At 38.4% G+C, this 27,161-nt stretch overlaps 1 protein-coding gene across 1 annotated transcript in view; it reads right to left on the minus strand.

Annotated features, from left to right (window-relative positions):
* Positions 1 to 27,161, minus strand: part of LOC133645061 (protein diaphanous homolog 2-like) — a 113,573-nt gene that overhangs the window by 25,595 nt on the left and 60,817 nt on the right. The window contains exon 4 of the mRNA XM_062039847.1: positions 26,121 to 26,297. Within this exon, the coding sequence (XP_061895831.1) occupies positions 26,121 to 26,297 (177 nt within the window). The remainder of the gene's footprint in view (positions 1 to 26,120; positions 26,298 to 27,161) is intronic.

Below are 27,161 nucleotides of genomic sequence, written 5' to 3' on the forward strand. Positions count from 1 at the left end.
TCGAACGTTAAGTATCTTGTCTTTGCAGTCTATTCAAATTATTGTATTGTGTTTTTTATTTACGATTCACACAACGTGTCAACTTCACTGGTTTTGGGTTTTGTACTTCATTCTTATAGGGAAAGTATTCTTAAAACATGAACAAACCCAGCAGGCACAAGACATTAAAACAACGTTGAGAACTTGTTCGTGACGTAGAGCAACTCAAACATAACGTTGGAACAACATGCTTTTTGACGACCTTTAATCAATGTTTTGACCATAAAAATGTTGTCATTTCCCAACCAATATTCTTCAACACAAATACAACGTCAAAAAAACATGCTTTTTGACAACAGTTCTTCAATGTCGGGTTTAGACGTTGATTTCACCATTGGAATTTGGTAATTTCTCAACCAACAACGTGGATCCAACGGTGTCTCAAATTTACAAATACAACTATTTTGCAACGTTGTGTCAAAGTCAGTTTTAAAAGACATGTTTGTATAATTAACGTTGCATCAATGTTTTGTGCCTGCTGGGATATTAAAAACTATGGAGAACAAAACTGTGGAAACGGTGTTCTCTGTTAAATGTATGTAAGTGTTTTTATTTCTGTTACATCTCTTAAAGGCCTACTGAAATGAATTTTTTTTATTTAAACGGGGATAGCAGATCCATTCTATGTGTCATACTTGATCATTTCGCGATATTGCCATATTTTTGCTGAAAGGATTTAGTAGAGAACAACGACGATAAAGTTTTGGTCGCTGATAAAAAAGCCTTGCCCCTACCGGAAGTAGCGTGACGTCGCAGGTTGAAGAGCTCCTCACATTTCCCCATTGTTTACACCAGCAGCGAGAGCGATTCGGACCGAGAAAGCAACGATTACCCCATTAATTTGAGCGAGGATGAAATATTTGTGGATGAGGAACGTAAGAGTGAAGGACCAGAGTGCAGTGCAGGACGTATCTTTTTTCGCTCTGACCGTAACTTAGGTACAAGGGCTCATTGGATTCCACACTTTCTCCTTTTTCTATTGTGGATCACAGATTTGTATTTTAAACCACCTCGGATACTATATCCTCTTGAAAATGAGAGTCGAGAACGCGAAATGGACATTCACAGTGACATTTATCTCCACGACAATACATCGGCGAAGCTCTTTAGCTACGGAGCTAACGTGATAGCATCGGGCTTAAATGCAGATAGAAACAAGATAAATAAACCCCTGACTGGAAGGATAGACAGAAAATCAACAATACTATTAAACCATGGACATGTAACTACACGGTTAATGCTTTCCAGCCTGTCGAAGCTTAACAATGCTGTTGCTAACGACGTCATTGAAGCTAACTTAGCTACGGGACCTCGACAGAGCTATGCTAAAAACATTAGTTATCCACCTACGCCAGCCAGCCCTCATCTGCTCATCAACACCCATGCTCACCTGCGTTCCAGCGATCGACGGTGCGACGAAGGACTTCACCCGATCATAGATGCGGTCGGCGGCCCGGAGACGGAGGAAGTCAAGGTGAGGTCGGCGGCTAGCGCGTCTGCTATCCATCTCAAAGTCCTCCTGGTTGTTTTGCTGTAGTCCGCCGCTAATACACCGATCCCACCTACAGCTTTCTTCTTTGCAGTCTTCATTGTTCATTAAACAAATTGCAAAAGATTCACCAATACAGATGTCCAGAATACTGTGGAATTATGTGGTGAAAACAGAGCTTTTTGTATTGGATCCAATGGGGTCCGAATACTTCCGTTCACTCGGTGACGTCACGCGCAAACGTCATCATACCGAGACGTTTTCAACCGGAAGTTTCGCGGGAAATTTAAAATTGCACTTTATAAGTTAACCCGGCCGTATTGGCATGTGTTGCAATGTTAAGATTTCATCATTGATATATAAACTATCAGACTGTGTGGTCGGTAGTAGTGGCTTTCAGTAGGCCTTTAAATCAGATCATGTCCTTCTGTAGCTTAATGAGTTCATTTCCATTGTTTACTGGAGCTGCAAGGTAATAACAAGAATGAAAAAATAATTTAAAAAAACTGCACTATTAGAGTTTGAATGAGGCCACAGTTCATAAAAAGTACAAACTCGGAAGAGAGGAGAACAATGGAACAGACATACTACTGTAGCTTCTCCATTCAGGCAATCAACAGAGATGGGCCTTGATAGGCAGTATCAGGTAAATATTGGGTGGTATTATCTTTGAGCTACTTTTAATGCCGCGCCACAAAAGTGGGCTTTCATGTGAAAGGCATGGGGAGCAGAGGCCGAGTGGAGCCCTAATAGCTCCAGAATGACAAGCTGATTGGAATAGAGGCGATGTTTCTAAGAAGCCTTCCCTCAAAAGACAATGTCTGGCTTAAAAAAAGAGTGGAGAGAAAACAAGGAGAGGGAATGAGTGGAGCCTTGCTGCCCTCTGCTGGCAAATAAGGAAAAGCATGCATTATCCTTATACTGTACATTTTGAATCAAATTGAAATCAATCAATCAATGTTTATTTATATAGCCCTAAATCACAAGTGTCTCAAAGGGCTGAAATAAAAAAATGTTGGTGTCGTTTGATTCTTCTATTGGGGCTGAATGTTTTGCAGCCCATTTCCCATGGTGATCGTTAGAGAACCCTCAAAGAGCTAAGTGATCTGTCACTGTTTCTTTGAATCCAATGAATCATTTTTAAATTAAGCAATCCGTATTGAATTGTAATCCGAGAAATACTTTTTTCAGTTTGTAAAAAAACAGTATTACCACCTTTTACCCTCCAAAAAGAGGAAAGTGCCCTTTTTAAAAAATCTTGCCTATCTTTCACAATCCCTATGTTTTTCTCGTTTTTTAAGCATGCTAACTCGTAAAATACGGCAAGTGTGAGATGGCTAACAAGTAGAGATGTCCGATAATGGCTTTTTTCCCGATATCCGATATTCCGATATTGTCCAACTTTTAACTACCGATTCCGATATCAACCGATACCGATATATACAGTCATGGAATTAACACATTATTATGCCTAATTTTGATGTGATGCCCCGCTGGATGCATTAAACAATGTAACAAGGTTTTCCAAAATAAATCAACTCAAGTTATAGAAAAAAATGCCAACATGGCACTGCCATATTTATTATTGAAGTCACAAAGTGCATTATATTTTTTAACATGCCTCAAAACAGCAGCTTGGAATTTGGGACATGCTCTCCCTGAGAGATCATGAGGAGGTTGAGGTGGGCGGGGTTGAGGTGGGGGGAAATAGCGGGGGGTGTATATTGTAGCGTCCCGGAAGAGTTAGTGCTGCAAGGGGTTCTGGGTATTAGTCCTGTTGTGTTTATGTTGTGTTACGGTGCGGATGTTCTCCCGAAATGTGTTTGTCATTCTTGTTTGGTGTGGGTTCACAGTGTGGCGCATATTTGTAACAGTGTTAAAGTTGTTTATACGGACACCATCAGTGTGACCTGTATGGCTGTTGATCAAGTATGCCTTGCATTCACTTGTGTGTGTGAAAAGCCGTAGATATTATGTGATTGGGCCGGCACGCAAAGGCAGTGCCTTTACGGTTTATTGGCGCTCTTTTACTTCTCCCTACGTCCGTGTACCAAGCCATACAGCTGTGTTTTAAAAAGTCATACATTTTACTTTTTGAAACCGATACCGATAATTTCCGATGCTTCTTCCTACTCCTTTTCTAACATGTTGAAAAGTGAAACTGGAAATTGTGATGTATCATGTGTGTATGCTTGCATGTTCGAAATAAACTCAAACTCAACTCAACTCAACATTTTAAACAGATATTGACAGAGAAGCACAGGATTCCGGTCCCCATGTTGCCAGGAGGGTCAAAGAAGTGATGAAGTTATTGGTGTGGAAGAACAACATCAACTTTTTGACTAAAATGTCACAGTTTGCACGACCAAGCTAGCGTTCCTAAAGGTTAGTTAGCAACTTCACTGCATGTCAACGCAGGAAAAATAGTCTAAAGAAAATTAACCATTTAGTGTTTTTTTTTTTTTTAATATAAATTATATTTATATTATATTTATATTATTATCGGACATCTCTACAAACAAGTACTCTATTGTGCCCATAAAACCCTCTAAAAAAACACCCAAAAACCACCAAATATACTCCATTTACATCTTGTGACCTGAATATTAAATATAAGCAACATTGTTATTATAAGCGACTACCGTTGTTGTTGTCGAAGGAATAAGTGAACGGTGTGATGCGTCTGTAAAATAACCACAAGGCCACCTGGTTAGAGTGTCCGCCCTGAGATTGGTAGGTCATGAGTTCAAACCCCGGCCGAGTCATACCAAAGACTATAAAAATTAGACCCATTACCTCCCTGCTTGGCACTCAGCATCAAGGGTTGGAATTGGGGGTTAAATCACCAAAATTATTCCTGAGCGCGGCCACCGCTGCTGCTCACTGCTCCCCTCACCTCCCAGGGGGTGGAACAAGGGGATGGGTCAAATGCAGAGGGTAATTTCACCACACCTAGTGTGTGTGTGACTATCATTGGTACTTTAACTTTTAACATTAAATAAGTACTCCACTGTATGCTTAAAATGACTAAATATGTAAATGTAAATATACATGTATATTGTATACATGTATATACATGACATATATAGTTACAGCATGTACACTACCGTTCAAAAGTTTGGGGTCACCCAGACAATTTTGTGGAATAGCCTTCATTTCTAAGAACAAGAATAGACTGTTTTCTTTTTCTGGCCATTTTGAGCGTTTAATTGACCCCACAAATGCGATGCTCCAGAAACTCAACCTGCTCAAAGGAAGGTCAGTTTTGTAGCTTCTGTAACGAGCTAAACTGTTTTCAAATGTGTGAACATGATTGCACAAGGGTTTTCTAATCATCAATTAGCCTTCTGAGCCAATGAGCAAACACATTGTACCATTAGAACACTGGAGTGATAGTTGCTGGAAATGGGCCTCTATACACCTATGTAGATATTGCACCAAAAACCAGACATTTGCAGCTAGAATAGTCATTTACCACATTAGCAATGTACAGAGTGTATTTCTTTAAAGTTAAGACTAGTTTAAAGTTATCTTCATTGAAAAGTACAGTGCTTTTCCTTCAAAAATAAGGACATTTCAATGTGACCCCAAACTTTTGAACGGTAGTGTATATTGTATACATGTATATACATGACATATATAGTTACAGCATGTATATAACACTAATACAGGGTTTTGGATGTTTTCACAGTGCTTTATAGGTGAAATAGAGTGACTTCCATTGGTTCCATTATTAGCTGACTTTAGAGTTTATTTACGAGTTGGAATGCGTTAAAAAAATGTGTTATTCCTCCTCCCCAAAAAAGCGCAGTTCCCCTTTAAAGAATCGTGGTGCAGTAATACTGCTCTGGGATCACCTCGCAGCTTATTAACTGCGAGTCTTCATTCTAACAAAGTGCACAGAGAAGCACATAAAACCCCAACTGGCCACAGTGAGCGCTTCTATAGCATTTTTTTTTATTTTGTCTTTTCTCCGTCTCCAAGCTCCTCCAAAAACAAAAACTAACGCTGTAAGAAACAAGCGATGGAGACAAAGTGGCTGGAATTATATCAGTCCAATAAAAAGGAAAGCCGCCGTGCTCTGAGAGGTTTGAAAGCTGGTAGACAAGTAAAGACATCCAGGTAAAAATGTCATAACAGCTAATGGGCCCCATCAGCACTTCGGACTTTTAAGCGAGCGTGTGCGGCAAATGTTGATACAAGTCATACATATATACTCACATACACACACTTATTCATACATACATAGGTACCTACGCTCCCACATACATACACAAATACAGTACATACCTACACACTCAAAGTTTGTACATCCACACGCACATTCACTGTATACACATACATTTATATATACATTCACTGTACAAACATACATATACACATATTGTACATATGCATTCACTGTACAAACATGCATATACACATACATGTTCATTTGCATTCACTGTACAAACATACATATACACATACATGTTCATATGCATTCACTGTACAAACATACATATACACATACATGTACATAAACATTCACTGTACAAACATACATATATACATACTGTACATATACATTCACTGTACAAACATACATATACACATACATGTACATAAACATTCACTGTACAAACATGCATATACACATACATGTACATAAACATTCACTGTACAAACATGCATATACACATACATGTTCATATGCATTCACTGTACAAACATACATATACACATACATGTACATAAACATTCACTGTACAAACATGCATATACACATATTGTACATATGCATTCACTGTACAAACATGCATATACACATACATGTTCATATGCATTCACTGTACAAACATACATATACACATACATGTACATAAACATTCACTGTACAAACATACTTGTACACATACTGTACATAAACATTCACTGTACAAACATACATATATACATACTGTACATATACATTCACTGTACAAACATACATATACACATACTGTACATAAACATACATATATACATACTGTACATATACATTCACTGTACAAACATACTTGTACACATACTGTACATAAACATTCACTGTACAAACATACATATACACATACTGTACATAAACATTCACTGTACAAACATACTTGTACACATACTGTACATAAACATTCACTGTACAAACATACATATATACATACTGTACATATACATTCACTGTACAAACATACATATACACATACTGTACATAAACATACACTGTACAAACATACATATATACATACTGTACGTATACATTCACTGTACAAACATACATATACACATACTGTACATAAACATTCACTGTACAAACATACATATATACATACTGTACATATACATTCACTGTACAAATATACTTGTACACATACTGTACATATACATTCACTGTACAAACATACATATATACATACTGTACATATACATTCACTGTACAAACATACTTGTACACATACTGTACATATACATTCACTGTACAAACATACATATACACATACTGTACATATACATTCACTGTACAAACATACATATACACATACTGTACATAAACATTCACTGTACAAACATACATATATACATACTGTACGTATACATTCACTGTACAAACATACATATACACATACTGTACATAAACATTCACTGTACAAACATACATATATACATACTGTACATATACATTCACTGTACAAACATACATATACACATACTGTACATAAACATTCACTGAACAAACATACATATATACATACTGTACGTATACATTCACTGTACAAACATACATATACACATACTGTACATAAACATTCACTGTACAAACATACATATATACATACTGTACATATACATTCACTGTACAAACATACTTGTACACATACTGTACATATACATTCACTGTACAAACATACATATATACATACTGTACATATACATTCACTGTACAAACATACTTGTACACATACTGTACATATACATTCACTGTACAAACATACATATACACATACTGTACATAAACATTCACTGTACAAACATACATATATACATACTGTACATATACATTCACTGTACAAACATACTTGTACACATACTGTACATATACATTCACTGTACAAACATAAATATACTGTACATATACATTCACTGTACAAACATACATATACACATACTGTACATATACAAGTACATATACATACTGTACATACACTCATGCATATAATCAGGTTTCATCAAACATATATCAACGTTGTTACCCTAGGGCAGTGGTTCTTAACCTAGGTTCGATCGAGTCGGGCTCAGGGGTTCGGCGGAGGTCAAAACACACCCGACTCATCGGGTAAATAAAAATGTCTCCCTATCGGCGTATTACGGATACGGCAACAGCAGAAGTCAGACTGATTTGCAGGTGTGTAATTTGTTGTGAGTTTATGCACTGTGTTGGTTTTGTTGTTTGAACAAGGAGATGTTCGTGCACGGTTCATTTTGTGCACCAGTAAAATAACATGGTAACACTTTAGTATGGGGAACATATTCACCATTAATAGTTGCTTATTAACATGCAAATTAGTAACATATTGGCTCTTAACTAGTCATTATTAAGTACTTATTAATGCCTTATTCTGCATGGCCTTATTATAACCCTAACCCTCTAACCCTGGCCCTAACCCTAACCAAATAACTCTAAATTAAGTCTTTGTTACTTAGAATATGTTCCCCTAGTGTCCAAAAAACTCTAAATTAAGTCTTTGTTACATAGAAGATGTTACCAAAAACATATAACTTGTCTTGAATTTGAAAAAAAACAACATTTTATTTTTCGCTTAAGAAGGGTTCGGTGAATGCGCATATGAAACTGGTGGGGTTTGGTACCTCCAACAAGATAAACTGGGTAACACATGGCACACTGACAAAGCTTAACTTAATGTTACTATAACAATCTACAAGGTTAATATAGCTGGCTTCTCTTTCTTCCCCTCCATTTATCTGCTTTCTTTTGTATTTCAAGTTACCATTACATATATGTATTGTTGCATTTGAACAATTGTATTGTTGATAGTAGAGGTAAATTATTGTTATTATTCATTATCAATAGTGCTATTTCTATTGGTATCTGTATTGCTCCATTTGTAGTGTAATAATGCTCATTGTCATTTCTGTATTATTATTTATTTCACTAACTGCTTCTTTGCTATCACTTTTACCATCATATTTGTTCATATCGTATTCGTTGATGTTGTTCTATTGTTGTTGTTGTTATTGTGGTGTTTGCTGCTGTTGTTTTTGTCTCTCTGTCTTATCCACCTCTTGTCCCCACAATTTACCCCTCTGTCTTCCTTTTTTTGTCTTTCTATCCACTCCTGCTTCGGCCCGGCTGCACCAAATGATAATATAAATACTAGGGCTGCAACTAACGATTAATTTGATAATCGATTAATAAGTTGATTATTACTTCGATTAATCGATTAATAATCGGATAAAAGAGACAAACTACATTTCTATCCTATCCAGTATTTTATTGAAAAAAACCAGCATACTGGCACCATACTTATTTTGATTATTGTTTCTCAGCTGTTTGTAAATGTTGCAGTTTATTAAAAAAAAGGTTATTAAAAAAAATTAAAAATAAATAAAAACTTTTTTTTTTAATTAAAAAAAAAACTCTGCGCATGTGCATAGCATAGATCTAACGAATCGATGACTAAATTAATCGGCAACTATTTTAATACTTGATTTTAATCGATTTTAATCGATTTAATCGATTTTTCTCTTTCTATCCACTCCTGCTTCGGCCCGGCTGCACCAAATGATAATATAAATACTAGGGCTGCAACTAACGATTAATTTGATAATCGATTAATCTGTCGATTATTACTTCGATTAATCAATTAATAATCTGATAAAAGAGACAAACTACATTTCTATCCTATCCAGTATTTTATTGGGAAAAAAACAGCATACTGGCACCATACTTATTTTGATTATGGTTTCTCAGCTGTTTGTAAATGTTGCCGTTTATAAAAAAAAAGGTTTATTAAAAAAATAAATAAATAAATAAAAACTTTTTTTTTTAATTAAAAAAAAAAAAAAACTCTGCGCATGCGCATAGCATAGATCTAACGAATCGATGACTAAATTAATCGGCAACTATTTTAATAATCGATGTTAATCGATTTAATCGATTTTTCTCTTTCTATCCACTCCTGCTTCGGCCTGGCTGCACCAAATGATAATATAAATACTAGGGCAGCAACTAACGATTAATTTGATAACCGATTAATCTGTCGATTATTATTTCGATTAATCGATTAATAATCGGATAAAAGAGACAAACTACATTTCTATCCTATCTAGTGTTTTATTGAAAAAAAACAGCATACTGGCACCATACTTATTTTGATTATTGTTTCTCAGCGGTTTGTAAATGTTGCAGTTTATAAAAAAGGTTTATTAAAAAAATAAATAAATTCATAAAAATATTTTTTTTTAATTAATTTTTTTTTTTTTTTAAACCTCTGAGCATGCGCATAGCATAGATCCAACGAATCAATGACTAAATTACTCGGCAACTATTTTAATAATCTATTTTAATCGATTTAATCGATTATTTGTTGCAGCCCTAATAAATACATTTAATAAAGTCAAATACAAATAAGGCAACAAGAGAAGTATCCCACACTTCTCTTTAGTAAATTAAATTCTTACAGCCGATATGGGCATCTACATCAACTATATGATTTGCCTGAGAAGCTGGACAGGACACACAAAAAAAATTAAGAAAAATATTGATACAAGTCACGCCAGCAGGGAGAGGAGCTTTCATGGTCCCATTACAGACAATATGGATCTGAAACAATGATGAAATAGCCTTCTTTTAATATGTCAGCAGTGTCAGGTTGGGTTCACTGTGGGTATTTTAAAAAGGCAGTGGGCGAGGTTATAGGATTCCTCTCGTAAAGCTCTCGGACCGGTGTCCACTTCCAAGCTTTAACCTTTGAGCGAGACGCAAGTTACCAGTGGATTTAACACTGCGCATTTTAATGAGACGATTGGAGACAAAAAGAGTTTAACCGCACATGACAACCTTCTGAAACTGGAAGCAGCAGCGGTGGAAATGTTTTAAAGGTCACCGATTATGGGAAAAGTGACTGTGATGATGTTCTAACAGTAGCATGTGTCCCTAGAGCCTGTTTATGAGCACCAAACATGAGAAAAATCCTCCACGAGGAACTTTTCATGACACCATGAAGGTAAAAAGTCCTTCCTCATGACCTCACAACCTATTCCTAGATAGATAATGTTTATACAGTACAGGCCAAAAGTTTGCTCACATCTTTTCCACATTCAATGTGTTTTCTTTATTTCCATGACTATTTGTAGATTGTCACTGAAGGCATCAAAACTATGAATGAACACAAAAAAAAGTGAAATAACTGAAAACACGCTAGTTCCTTTTAGCGCGGTTAAATTAATTATTTTTCCGGTTATTTTTCCTAGCCATTTGCCGATTCTTACAACTTGTTTTTACTGATGTCCGCGGTAATATTGGCACGTATTACAAAAATTATGTTCTCAATGGCTATGCTGATGTTATATAGCAGACAGCATCAAGAAATGATCTTGGAATGCGCCATGAACATGACGCTACTACCAAGAATCTCTCGGGGCGGATGCTAAGAAAGACCGGCGGACGAGTTTTTTCGAAGGAATTTTGGACAAAAATCCTGGACAGCATCTCTGTCTGGACTGGAGCCTGCAGTGCCTCAGACTGGAAGTCTTTGCAGAGAGTGGTGAGGACGGCGGAAAAGATCATCAGGACTCCTCTTCCTACTATCCAGGAGATCGCAAAAAGCCGCTGCCTGACCACAGGTCAGAAAATCTGCAGAGACTCCTCCCACCCCCACCAAGGACTGTTTTCACTGCTGGATTCTAGAAAGAGGTTCCGCAGAACTTCCAGGTTCTGTAACAACTTCTTCCCTCAGGCCGTAAGACTCTTGAACGCATCATAATAATCCCCTCAATTCCCCCCAAAAATGGATTAACTCGCTGGAATATAAAGACAATATAACATACATCCAGAAACATGGATGTATATGCAAAAGTGCAATATATTTATCTGTACAGTAATCTATTTATTTATATCTGCACCTTATTGCTTTTTTATCCTGCACTACCATGAGCTAATGCAACGAAATGTTGTTCTTATCTGTACGGTAAAGTTCAAATTTGAATGACAATAAAAAGGAAGTCTATGTAACACAACTTTTGAATGTCTCAAAGTCCATCCAAAAGACTCTGTGGATTGAAGGTAGGAGTTTTAAATCCACAGGAAAGAACTGTTCTTGCCCTGACTGATATCCAGAGAAAGGTTGCTATTGTTCTGCCAGTTGTGAATCAGTTTGCATGCACAAATAAAGCGTGAAGAGGTTTCTTATTTCTTATTTCTCTTTCCCAATTCCTTATTAAACTTGTGACAGCTTGCAGGCCAAATTGAACACAAGGCGGGCCATACTTGGCCCGCGGGCCGTAGTTTGGACACCCCTGATATACAGTATATATCAGTGGCGGCCCGTGCATTTCCTACCTAGGCCTTCAGTGATGTCCAACTTCAAAGATTACCACTCAAAATACCATAATCGATGTCACCACATGACCATTGCTGGAGAAATACTATACAGGAACACATTTACGCCCTACTGGGCATTTAAATCACATCAACAGTGTACAAAACGGGTTGTTTTCTGGCGCATTTAAAAATCTATTAAAACGCATCAGCAATTAAAACATATCTTATGTGGTACTGTCAAAATAAAAATTGCAAAAAACTAGGGATGTCCGATAAATGCGTTAAAATGTAATATCGGAAATTATCGGTATCGTTTTTTTTATTATCGGTATCGTTTTTTTTTTTGTTTGTTTGTTTTTTTTAAATTAAATCAACATAAAAAACACAAGATACACTTACAATTAATGCACCAACCCAAAAAACCTCCCTCGTCATTCACACAAAAGGGTTGTTTCTTTCTGTTATTAATATTCTGGTTCCTGCATTATATATCAATATATATCAATACAGTCTGCAGGGATACAGTCCGTAAGCACACATGATTGTGCGTGCTGCTGGTCCACTAATAGTACTAACCTTTAACAGTTAATGTTACTCATTTTCATTAATTACTAGTTTCTATGTAACTGTTTTTATATTGTTTTACTTTCTTTTTTATTCAAGAAAATGTTTTTAATTTATTTATCTTATTTTTTATTTTTTTATTTTTTTTAAAGTACCTTATCTTCACCATACCTGGTTGTCCAAATTAGACATAATAATGTGTTAATTCCACGACTGTATATATCGGTTGATATCGGTATCGGTTGATATCGGTATCGGTAATTAAAGAGTTGGACAATATCGGAATATCGGATATCGGCAAAAAGCCATTATCGGACATCCCTACAAAAACATATTAAAAGTAAAAAAATAATAATATTTGAACTCACTATTCGACGCCGTATAAGCCAGTGGTACCCCTTGTCGTCGGCTTATTCGAGTGAAAATGGCGAGCATTTCCCCATTTCATCGCCAGAACAGCTGAGCTAACTTCCCGGGGCTGGCCGACATGGTCTCACAAGATGTAGTTTCTCTTTAAATATCCTTCTTGAAAATGGCCTTGCAAATATATATCTGCCACTGAAACTTGTGAATGGATACTCACTTTGGAATGACAAGTGAGTATCCAATCACAGTCTCGTTAACATCAGGCTACTTAGACAGGCTACTGTCAACAACTTGTGGTCTGATTGGCTATCGCAACTGTCTATCAACTCTATGTGTTCTCAAATTCATCCGCGAACGATCCCGATGAGTATCCAATCACAGGATGCATACATGTCACTTTCAACGTGAGGCCATCTGGAAGGCCTTACTGACAACAACTTGTGATCTGATTGGCTATCGCAACTGTCTATCACCGGGAACTCTCATTCAACCCTTTTTCGATTATGCATGCACCTCCTGGTACCCTAGCACCTCCAAAACCCTCAAATCTAGACTCCAAACATCCCAGAACAAGCTAGTCAGATTACTTCTGGACCTCCACCCCAGATCACACCTCACTCCTACCCACTTCTCCAAAGTGGGCTGGCTTAGAGTGGAGGACAGAGTAAAACAACTTGCACTGAGCCTAGTCTATAAAATCCGCTACACCTCCCTGATATGGAAGTACATGTCAAACTACTTCCATAACGTCAATGACCGCCACAACCACAACACCAGGGGGGGCTCCACAAACCACGTTAAACCAAGATTCCGATCTAACAAAGGTCTTAACTTATTCTCCTTCTATGCCACATCAATATGGAATGCACTCCCAACAGGTGTAAAAGAAAGTGCACCTCTATCCTCCTTCAAAACCACACTAAAAGAACACCTCCAGGCAACTACAACCCTAGCCTAACCACCACTGGTATATATAAACATGATAGTGACTTCAAAGTGTGCATTTTCCTACTAAAATAGGGACTTTTGTCAAGGCCTGCTTACATCGATTCTTATTGGGAACTCTGCTTCACTATACAAACTTTTCGGTTTACGAAACATGTTCAAGAACTAATTAAAAGCCTACTGAAAGCCACTACTACCGACCACACAGTCTGGTAGTTTATATATCAATGATGAAATCTTAACATTGCAACACATGCCAATACGGCCGGGTTACATTAGTAAAGTGCAATTTTAAATTTCCCGCGAAATATCCTGCTGAAAACGTCTCGGTATGATGACGTTTGCGCGTGACGTCACGGATTGTGCGGACATATTGGGACAGCATTGTGGCCAGCTATTAAGTCGTCTGTTTTCATCGCAAAATTCCACAGTATTCTGGACATCTGTGTTGGTGAATCTTTTGCAATTTGTTTAATGAACAATGAAGACAGCAAAGAAGAAAGCTGTAGGTGGGAAGCGGTGTATTAGCGGCCGGCTGCAGCAACACAACCAGGAGGACTTTGAGTTGGATAGGCGCTACCGTGAGTACAGCTTTGGCTTCCAAACATTTGATCGCTTGCCCGTACGTGCGTGCCGCTATGTGCATGTCACGTACGTAACTTTGGGGAAATATATGTGCTGTATGAACTTTGCGGAGGTGAACGGTACTTTGGACTGTGGGATTGAGTGTGTTGTGCGGGTATTTGAGTTGTATTGGCGGGTTATATGGACGGGAGGGGGGAGGTGTTTGTTATGCTGATTAATTTGTGGCATATTAAATATAAGCCTGGTTTTGTTGTGGCTAATAGAGTATATACAGTATATGTCTTGTGTTTATTTACTGTTTTAGTCATTCCCAGCTGAATATCAGGTCCCACCCGCCTCTCACAGCATCTTCCCTATCTGAATCGCTTCCACTGCCCTCTAATCCTTCACTCTCACTTTCCTCATCCACAAATCTTTCATCCTCGCTCAAATTAATGGGGTAATCGTCGCTTTCTCGGTCCGAATCGCTCTCGCTGCTGGTGTCCATGATTGTAAACAATGTGCAGATGTGAGGAGCTCCACAACCTGTGACGTCACGCTACTTCCAGTACAGGCAAGGCTTTTTTATCAGCGACCAAAAGTTGCAAACTTTATCGTCGATGTTCTCTACTAAATCCTTTCAGCAAAAATAAGGCAATATCGCGAAATGATCAAGTATGACACATAGAATGGACCTGCTATCCCCGTTTTGTTGGAGACAGGTGTGAATAAACACAGTTATTTAGTCTTAAAGCTACAGACACACAAAATGGTGTGTTCTCAGTATGGGTTTACTAAATGCACTTGTAAAATTATGTCTAAAGGCTAAATTTTGGAGAACACACTTCATGTCTCTTAATATATTTCTTCAATCAATAAAACACTTGAAAACATTTACCTTCATTATTCAATTCCTCAGATCTCTTCCCTGACCTGCCGCTTTAAAGTAATCTGCTGTTGGGCATGGAGAACACATGGTGTGAGAGACAAACCACTTTCCCAAAAAGGAAAAAAAAAACATATTTTCACTTTCTCCGAGTCATTAATGCACAGAGGGGGGTCTCACTAATACGGCAATCCCCCTTTGAGGCCTGCTGGGATTCTCAGGCTGCAACATACCGACAAACAATAACAGGAAAGGCAGAGAAGATGGAGGCCAAATAAATTACTGTATACTCGTGTGCGACCAAAAAGGGTTGAATCTGGATAAAAGTTTATAAAGTTGAATCTGACATTGAACGCAGTCTGTTACGGTCACAATAGATGCTTTGTTTTCTTCACTGGACAGAATGGAAATAGGATTAATCAGTTCCGATGTCAAACTGTCACTATTATAAAGCCTTTTTGAACATTTTACATCCCTTACTGCAGAGGTGTTCGAACTATCAATCAATCAATCAAAGTTTATTTATATAGCCCTTAATCACAAGTGTCTCAAAGGGCTGCACAAGCCACCACGACATCCTCGGCTCAGATCCCACATACTACGGCCCGTCCGTGTGCTCATTTTGGCCCGCGAGTTTGTCATGAGTTTAGTCACGAGTTTAATAAGGAATCTGGCCAGCAGGGGTGTTTCCAAATTGATAGTACATATCTGACAATCTATTTGCTGCAAATTTGCCACCATCTTGTGGAAAATGTGAGTAAATCAAGACAATGACCATGAATTTTGCTTTGAAGTGAGTATAGAATAGGCCTTCATTGTAATTGCGAAACTGTGGAATACAGCATAACATTTTATTTTTTGACCTAATGTAAACAACCTTAAACAATGTCCTCATCACCAGAAGCTACCATAGTGCAGACTGTGACACTGACCATGCCCTTGTGTGCAGCAAAGTGCGTCTCCAGCCACGCAAGCTACATCACTCCAAACCAAAAGGCCGCCCCCGGATCAACACAGTACACATGTCAGATCCCCTTAAGGTGGACGCATATGTAACCAACCTGGATGAAGCCCTACAGGACCTGCCAGATCATGACGCCACAGGAAAGTGGAATGCCATGAGGGACAAAATTTACAACACGGCCATGTCCTCGTTTGGCAAGAAAGAACATCCCTGCCAGGATTGGTTCAAAGCCCACCTTCCAAGGATGAAACCAGAAATAGAGGCTAAACGTGCAGCCTTCTTAGCACACAAGGAATGCCCAAATGAACAGACACTCACAGCACTCAGAAGGGCTCGGAACACCACCCAGCGTGTTGCTAGACAGTGTGCCAATGAATATTGGCAACAACTGTGTAAGGAAATACAGAGCTGTGCCGAGTCCGGAAACACACGCGGCATGTACAACGGCATCAAAAAGGCCCTTGGCCCTGAAGTAAAAGGAATTGCCCCCCTGAAATCTCTGTCAGGGGAGAAGATCACTAACCGGGAGGAACAGATGACCAGATGGGTGGAACACTACTCAGAACTGTACTCCCGTGAAACATCAGTTTCCAATGCTGCCCTTAGTGGTACGAAGGATCTGCCCATCATGGAGGAGCTAGATGAAGTGCCCACTATGGAAGAGCTCAGCAAAGCCATTGATGCCCTCCCAAACGACAAAGCACCAGGTAGCGATAACATCCCACCTGAAGCCATCAAGCACGGGAAACCTGCCCTGCTTCAGCCTCTGTATGAGTTGCTCTGCATGTGCTGGGAGGAAGGTGCAGTCCCACAAGACATGCGTGACGCCACCATTGTGACACTGTATAAAAACAAAGGTGACCGCAGTGACTGCAACAACTACAGAGGGATCTCCCTTCTCAGCATTGTCGGCAAAGTGTATGCACGCATCCTCCTCAACAGGCTGCAGAGACTCGCGGATCGTGTCTATCCAGAATCCCAATGTGGCTTCAGAGCAGGCAGGTCGACAACTGACATGATCTTTTCCCTTCGACAGCTCCAGGAAAAGAGTAGAGAGCAAGGCCAGCCACTCTACATGATGTTCATAGACCTCACCAAGGCCTTCGATCTGGTCAGCAGGGAAGGCCTATTCCAGCTCCTTGAGAAGATTGGCTGCCCCCCAAAGCTCGGCAGCATGGTGACCTCCTTCCATGTCAACATGAAGGGCACAGTCCTGTATGACGGATCATCCTCAGAACCATTCTGTATCAACAGTGGTGTCAAGCAGGGCTGTGTACTTGCACCAACCCTTTTCGGGATTTTCTTTTCCCTGCTCCTGTCTTACGCCTTCGACTCCTCCACTGATGGTGTATACCTGCACACCCGGTCTGATGGGAGATTGTTTAACCTGGCGCGACTGCGTTCTAAGACCAAGGTCAGGACAGTTCTCATCAGGGAGATGTTGTTTGCTGATGATGCAGCCCTCATGACTCACACAGAGGATGCCCTTCAGAGTTTGGCTGACCGCTTTGCCGATGCTTGTAAGCAGTTTGGGCTCACAATAAGCCTGAAGAAGACCAACATCAGTGCACAAGACATCAGTACTGCCCCCTCCATCACAGTTGATAACATCAGACTGGACACTGTGGACGAGTTCACCTACTTGGGATCAACAATCAGCAACAACCTCTCACTGGACATCGAACTGGACAGGCGTCTCGGAAAGGCAAATACCATCATGGCTAGACTGACCAAGAGAGTGTGGGAGAACGGAGCGCTGTCAGAACACACCAAGATCCGTGTATATCAGGCCTGCGTTCTCAGCACCCTTCTCTATGGAAGTGAATCCTGGACCACCTATATGAAGCAAGAACGTCGGCTCAACACCTTCCACATGCGGTGCCTCAGGCGCATCCTCAACATCAGCTGGCAGGACCACATCCCATACACCAACATCCTGCAGCGCGCTAAGATCCCCAGCATGTACTCCCTGCTGAGTCAACGCCGTCTCCGCTGGCTCGGCCATGTCCGACGGATGGAGGATGGAAGACTACCTAAGGACATCATGTATGGACAACTGACCATTGGCACCAGACGAGCTGGTCGCCCCCTACTACGCTTCAAGGACGTCTGCAAAAGAGACATGAAAGCATGCAACATCTCTCCTGACAGCTGGGAGGTACAGGCCATGGACAGAAATGCTTGGCGTCAGACTGTCCACAAGGGCAGTGCAGAAGCTGAGGTGGCAAGAGATCGGCTTGCAGCAGAGAAGAGGAGACGCAGGAAGTGCACTGCAGCAACCCCTCAAACCCAGGCCACCTTATTCATTTGCACAAACTGCAATAAAGACTGTCACTCACAGATCGGACTGCGCAGCCATAGCAGACGATGCCAAACAACATGACAAGACTCCAGACGCGCATCAGTATGGTCTCTCGAGACTGAGCTGCCGATGATGATGATGATGATTTGCTGCAAATTTGCCACCATCTTGTGGAAAATGTGAGTAAATCAAGACAATGACCATGAATTTTGCTTTGAAGTGAGTATAGAATAGGCCTTCATTGTAATTGCGAAACTGTGGAATACAGCATAACATTTTATTTTTTGACCTAATGTAAACAACCTTCCCTAGTCATGATGCAAAAAAAAAACAACACATGGTCACACATAACTCAACTTGCTCACTGAATTTTGTGGACGTTATAAAATATGTCCACGCACCATAAAATATTCAAAGTGGGACCCATTTAAATGGCGTATTTTAGCTGCTTGATATTTCTGATTGATTACAAACTTTAAGGAGGTTGTCGCGGAAGTAAACAAGGTAGGAGTTGAACTTTCAAATATCAATGATATATTTATTATATTAATATAATATGGACACATATATATGAATATATATAGACTGTATATGTATAATGTTATTTTACATGCTGTCGGCTTTCGGCCCCTGGCCAAATTTTTTTCATATAATATGGACACATATATATATGAATATGTATAGTCTTTATATGTGTATTGTTATTTTACATGCAGTCGGCTTTCGGCCCCTGGCCAAATGTTTTCAGCCCAATGCGGGGCCCAAGTCAAAAGGTTTGGACACGCCTGCTTCACTGTCATGCAAGTGCTAAATAAAGTTAAACTGCAATTTCCAACAAAACAAACCTACTCACCATTGTCCGAAACATGATAGAAATGCAGCAGGACGTGCATAAATAAAAGTAAAGCTATAATATTGTTAGGTAAGCTCATTCATACTGATTCAAAATTGATTAATAATTTTAAAAAATCGCTTATAAAAGTTTTCGTTTTTTGAAAATCAATAAAAGACATATTTAAACATACAGTACACGCGTACAAACATAAACTCATACATCCACATCACCTAAAACATGGCATACCGTTAAGCTTTACCTATCATTATCATAAATTAATATTACATTCCTCTGCCCCTTTTTTTCTTACTCTCCTTTCTCTTATTATCTACTTGTTAATCTAATTTACGTTTCATTACATTTGAAATGATAGTAATGGTAATAATAAAGGTAAATATTATTATTCTGTATTAATATTATTATTATTGTTTTAATTATAGTATAATAATGATCCTTGTCAATGCTGTTATTACTGTTTACTTAACTAATTTGTTGTTATGACTACTGCTATCATATTTGCATATATTGTATCTGCTAGTGTAGTTCTGGGGTTATTTTATTTTGTAAAATAGAATGACGCATGCAGGATATTACCGCTTTTTTTTATGTCAATAAAATGAAGGGTGGCTTTTTTTGCGATGTATTTTCCAAACTTGTACAAACCCCAAAACGAGTGAGGTTGGCACGTTGTGTAATTAATAAATAAAAACAGAATGCAATGATTTGCAAATCCTTTTCAATTTCAATTGAATAGACTGCAAAGACAAGATATTTAATGTTCGAACTGAGAACCTTAATTAAATGATTATTAACTTAGAATTTAATGGCAGCAACACATTGCAAAAAAGTTGGCACAGGGGCATTTTTACCACTGTTTTACATGGCATTTCCTTTTAATAACACTCAGTAAACGTTTGGGAACTGAGGAGACCAATTTTTGGAATTCTTTCCCATTCTTGCTTGATGTACAGCTTAAGTTGTTCAACAGTCCGGGGGTCTCCGTTGTGTTATTTTAGGCTTCATAATGCACCACACATTTTCAATGGGAGACAGGTCTGGACTACAGGCAGGCCAGTCTAGTACCCGCACTCTTTTACTATGAAGCCACGCTGTTGTAACACGTGGCTTGGCATTGTCTTGCTGAAATAAGCAGGGGCGTCCATGATAACGTTGCTTGGATGGCAACATATGTTGCTCCAAAACCTGTATGTACCTTTCAGCATTAATGGTGCCTTCACAGATGTGTAAGTTGGGCACTAATACACCCCCATACCATCACAGATTCTGACTTTTGAACTTTGCGCCTATAACAATCCGGATGGTTCTCTTCCTCTTTGTTCCGGAGGACACAACATCCACAGTTTCCAAAAACAATTTCAAATGTGAACTCGTCAGACCACAGAACACTTTTACACTTTGCATCAGTCCATCTTAGATGAGCTCGGGCCCAGCGAAGCCGGCGGCGTTTCCGGGTGTTGTTGATAAATGGCTCTGCTTTTTTGCCACTTGTGCCAGCTTTTTTGAAACATGTTGCAGGCATCAAATTCCAAATGAGCTAATACTTGCAAAAAATAACAAAGTTTTCCAGTTCGAACGTTGAGTATGTTGTCTTTGCAGTATATTCAATTGAATATAGGTTGAAAAGGATTTACAATTAATTGTATTCTGTTTTTATTTACGATTTACACAACGTGCCAACTTCACTGGTTTTGGGTTTTGTATAATTGTAGACTAAGTACCATTATGTTCAATCTCCTGTTCTATGCTCGTCATCACACTTGTTCTCAGATGTCCTTTGATTGATTTGCTGCGATCGATCATGGCGGAATTTGAACCACTCATTTTTGTAAGTCTCTACAGAGGAAAAAAAAAGAAAAAAAAGTATGTCTCTACAGACTTTTTTTCACATCAAACTGTGGTGAAATTCCGACTGGTACGACAAAGACCCCACGGTAGTCTGGGAGCGACAAGTGAGCGACAGAGAGAGAGAGAGAGAGAGACAAGTACCGCCTTCAAAAGTGCACAAATAAATACCCCTTTGGACTTGATTTCATTACTATAATTTCATACTTCTGCTCTGCATTGTCGAGACCTCTCAAATGTCAACGCGCTGTCTGTGTCATCTGTCACACCGCAAATTTAAGCTGGGTTTTTAATGTCACGCCACGCCGCGCACAAACACGGCAAATTGAGATGTGAAAATGAGTGACGGACAGGGGGAGCGCGGCAAACAAGGCAAGAAAACACTCACGCCATAGCCTGATGGAAAACTAAAAAGGCAAGAGCAGTGCTCGTATTCCCGCAGTGTTGGCAATAAAGGCTATTGTGTGAGGGGAGTGAAGCCAGCCATCGGAACAAGAGACGTGCACACACCTTAAAGGTATTATCCACAACAGTGCACACGACCGATGCAATGATGCAGCATTGGACTTCAAAAAGAAACCTTTTTTTGTTTTCTGACAAAGCTTTGACGACATTCAAGTATGAAGTAAATAGTCGAGGGGAATGTAAGTAGGTTGACTACTGATGTCTGCAGAATGTATTCCCATCCTAAATACCCATCAGGTGGATTTTGGATTAAGAAGACAGAGTATGTGTTGTGTACGTGCATACAAGACATGGATAGAACTAGTTAACTTCCCTTGATTGATTTTAACGTTTCAAAGCTGATTTATTGGATAATTTTTTTACCTTTCTTAATAATTTTGATGTAAGTTTTATCTTCAATGATTTAATCATCCTATTTTAGCTCCTGATGGATATTTCGTACAACCTAATTTTAGGATGGTTTAAAGGCCTACTGAAATTATTTTTTTTTTATTTAAACAGGGATAACAGGTCCATTCTATGTGTCATACTTGATCATTTCGCGATAATGCCATATTTTTGCTGAAAGGATTTAGTAGAGAACATCGACGATAAAGTTCGCAACTTTTGGTCGCTGATAAAAAAAAAGCCTTGCCTGTACCGGAAGTAGCGTGACGTCGCAGGTTGAAGGGCTCCTCACATTTCCCCATTGTTTACACCGGCAGCGAGAGCGATTCGGACCGAGAAAGCGACGATTACCCCATTCATTTGAGCGAGGATGAAAGATTCGTGGATGAGGAACGTGAGAGTGAAGGACTAGAGTGCAGTGCAGGACGTATCTTTTTTCGCTCTGACCGTAACTTAGGTACAAGCTGGCTCATTGGATTCCACACTTCCTCCTTTTTCTATTGTGGATCACGGATTTGTATTTTAAACCATCTCGGATACTATATCCTCTTGAAAATGAGAGTCGAGAACGCGAAATGGACATTCACAGTGACTTTTATCTCCACGACAATACATCGGCGAAGCACTTTAGCTACGGAGCTAATGTGATAGCATCGGGCATACACTACCGTTCAAAAGTTTGGGGTCACATTGAATTGTCCTTATTTTTGAAGGTAAAGCACTGTACTTTTCAATGAAGATAACTTTAAACTAGTCTTAACTTTAAAGAAATACACTCTATACATTGCTAATGTGGTAAATGACTATTCTAGCTGCAAATGTCTGGTTTTTGGTGCAATATCTACATAGGTGTATAGAGGCCCATTTCCAGAAACTATCACTCCAGTGTTCTAATGGTACAATGTGTTTGCTCATTGGCTCAGAAGGCTAATTGATGATTAGAAAACCCTTGTGCAATCATGTTCACACATCTGAAAACAGTTTAGCTCGTTACAGAAGCTACAAAACTGACCTTCCTTTGAGCAGATTGAGTTTCTGGAGCATCACATTTGTGGGGTCAATTAAACGCTCAAAATGGCCAGAAAAAGAGAACTTTCATCTGAAACTCGACAGTCTATTCTTGTTCTTAGAAATGAAGGCTATTCCACAAAATTGTTTGGGTGACCCCAAACTTTTGAACGGTAGTGTAAATGCAGATAGAAACAAAAGAAATAAACCCCTGACTGGAAGGATAGACAGAAAATCAGCAATACTATTAAAACATGGACATATAACGACACGGTTAATGCTTTCCAGCCTGGCGAAGCTTAACAATGCTGTTGCTAACGACGCCATTGAAGCTAACTTAGCTACGGGACCTCACAGAGCTATGCTAAAAACATTAGCTATCCACCTACGCCAGCCAGCCATCATCTGCTCATCAACACCCGTGCTCACCTGCGTTCCAGCGATCGACGGAGCGACAAAGGACTTCACCCGATCATCGATGCGGTCGGCGGCTAGCGTTTGATAGCGCGTCTGCTATCCAAGTCAAAGTTCTCCTGTTTGTGTTGCTGCAGCCAGCCGCTAATACACCGATCTCACCTACAACTTTCTTCTTTGCAGTCTTCATTGTTCATTAAACAAATTGCAAAAGATTCACCAACACAGATGTCCAGAATACTGTGGAATTGTGCGATGAAAACAGAGCTTTTTGTATTGGATACAATGGTGTCCGAATACTTCCGTTTCAACCATTGACGTCACGCGCATACGTCATCATACATAGACGTTTTCAACCGGAAGTTTCGCAGGAAATTTAAAATTGCACTTTATAAGTTAACCCGGCCGCATTGGCATGTGTTGCAATGTTAAGATTTCATCATTGATATATAAACTATCAGACTGCGTGGTCGGTAGTAGTGGGTTTCAGTAGGCCTTTACCTTCCAATAAGAATGTCGCAAAGATTTTGCCACGGTTTTCGTATACAGCCTTAGTCATTGTACGTCAAACCACTCCCCAAACAAAGAATCCAAGGCGTTGGTGACTCATTCTCTCTACTTTTCATTGAGTATGACTGCAAAATAAACCACCATGGGGCCAAAGTAAGTTGTGAATTCCAGCACTTGATAAAGAAACGCTCTTGAATTTATCCACGTGGCTCGCCCCTCCTCTTCTCCCTCTCCACTCATAGGTTGCCAAGAGGGAAAAATCGCTTCGGTTCTCATATGATTAATTTTTTCGGCTGACCTTTTGAAACGTATTACCAACGAAAAGTGAGGTACCATTGTAATGCAGATGGAAGTCATGCCAATATATAAATAATTGTGTAAAAAGTTATTGACGACTGTTATTAATATTACTGTATTTTAACAGCCTATTGTTATTCACTATTGTTATTGATATTACTGCATTTTAACTGCCTATTGTTATTCACTGTTGTTATTAATATTACTGCATTTTAACTGACTATTGTTATTAATATTACCACATTTTAACTGCCTATTGTTATTCACCATTGTTGTTGATATTACTGCATTTTAACTGCCTATTGTTATTCACTGTTATTAATTTTACTGCATTTTAACTGCCTATTGTTATTAATATTACCGCATTTTAACTGCCTATTGTTATTCATTATTATTATTGATATTACTGCATTTTAACTGTCTATTATTATTCACTCGTTATTGACATTACTGCATTTTAACTGTCTATTGTTATTCCCTATTATTATTGATATTACTGCATTTTAACTGTCTATAATTACTGACGACTGTTATTAATACTAATGTATTTTAACTGTTTGTTGTAATTCATGACTGTTATTAATAATGCTGTCTTTAAACTGTCTATGTTATTGACTGTTATTAATATTACTGCATTTTAACTCTTTAGTGTTATCGATGACTGTTATTATTAATGCAATTTAACTCTAGTGTTATTGATGACTGTTAATAATATTAATGCATTTAACTCTATTATATTTGATGACTGTTATTAAAAGTAATGCATTTTATTTCTAGTGTAATTGATGACTGATATTACTGCATTTTAACTCTCTGTTATTAATAGCTGTTAATAATATGAATGCATTTTAACTGTCAATTATAATTGACAACTGTTAATAAAAATAATGCATTTTAACTGTCTATTGTTATTGACAACTGTTATTAAAATGAACGCATTTTAAATGTCTATTGTTATTGATGACTGTTATTAAAATTAACGCATTTTAACTGTCTATTGTTATTGACGACTGTTATTAAAATTAACACATTTTAACTGTGTATTGTTATTGACAATTGTTATTAAAATTAATGCATTTTAACTGTCTATTGTTTTTAACAACTGTTATTAAAATGTATTCATTTTAACTGTCTATTGTTATTGACGACTGTTATTAAAATTAATGCATCTTAACTGTCTGTTGTTATTGACAGCTGTTATTCAAATTAATGCATCTTAACTGTCTGTTGTTTTTGACAACTGTTATTAAAATCAATGTATTTTAACTCTCTAGTGTTATTGATGACTGTTTTTATTAATGCATTTTACTATCTATTGTAATTGATGACTGTTACTAATATTGCTGCATCTTAACTGTCTATTGTTATTGACGACTGTAATTAAAATTAATGCATTTTAAATGTCAATTGTAATTGATGACTGTTATTATTCATGCATTTTAAATGTCTATTGTTATTGACGACTGTTATTAATATTGCTACATTTCAACGGTCTATGGCTATCCCAAACTAAAATGGCCCTCAGTAAAGACCAACTACTAACTCTGTGTCGGTGATAGAAATGTCCTCCACTGATCAGTTTTCATTTGACATACTGAATTACTAATTTCATAATACAAAGTGTTGTTTGTTCTTTCATTAAAACCTACCATCATCTTCTCAAAGAGGTCAATAATCTCCTTTTCCGAAAGGTTCATGGAGCGCTCGTCAAAGAGCGGCTGAGGGAGCGGCAGCTCGGTCTGGATCGACAGGGGGTCCGTCGGGTGCTGAATGAGGGGCTTCTCCTTCTTCATGCCTGTTTTTCGGAAACTGGTGATACGATCACGCTGAAAGAAGACGGAGGGCATTAAATATGGCACAGGTCGGTGATGGTAGACTTCAAACACAGTTTGGCTGTGTTGCTATCATAATACTGTGTACTCCTTTGTACCTACAACAGCAAAAATACTTGTATATGTCACAGAAGGTCTATAGTATGAAACCCGTGTAGTATTCACTTACCATCTTACCAAAGTTGTTCTGCATTTTATTCAACATTTACCAGTGAACGTTTCCATCATTGAGTTGACATTCATTATTATTCTGTACAGTGAATATTAGTGTGAATAAAAGGGAAAAAAAACATGAACCCCATGCAAGCAGTGTGTGATGGAATGAAATGGAGAAGACATGCTTGGTTTATTGGACATGCAGAGCGGCTCCAGTAGTGAAACCACTTCAATTCATGCACATTTTTACATGTATTGGACTTTAAATCATTATTTTCCCAATCAATAACATAGATTGACAAAGTGAAATTGTGGTTTAGTGCTTTTTAGTCACGTTGTATTCATAAATCTATATAATAATACAACCAAATATTGGGTACAGCCGTGTGAAACGATTGTGTAAGCTTACTTGTCTACTCCTCAATCGCTGCACACAAACTGGTGAACATTTGTCATAAACAACATGGTGACGCTGTTATTAATCCCCAGGTTGACTTGAAATGTCCCATTGGTCAACTCTTGGGCCACCAGAAATAAATATTGATTTGATAATTAAATATGTATTATTATTATTATCATCATCATTATTTAGGAATGTAACAAGTTTTTTTTGTTTTTTTAAAGAAATTTCAAATGTAATTCATACAAAAAATGTACTTAATTTTAATAGGTTTACTTTAATTGCCTATGTCAATTCAATTA

This window comes from Entelurus aequoreus, linkage group LG28, assembly GCF_033978785.1.
Source record: "Entelurus aequoreus isolate RoL-2023_Sb linkage group LG28, RoL_Eaeq_v1.1, whole genome shotgun sequence".
NCBI classification, from domain to species: Eukaryota; Metazoa; Chordata; class Actinopteri; order Syngnathiformes; family Syngnathidae; genus Entelurus; species Entelurus aequoreus.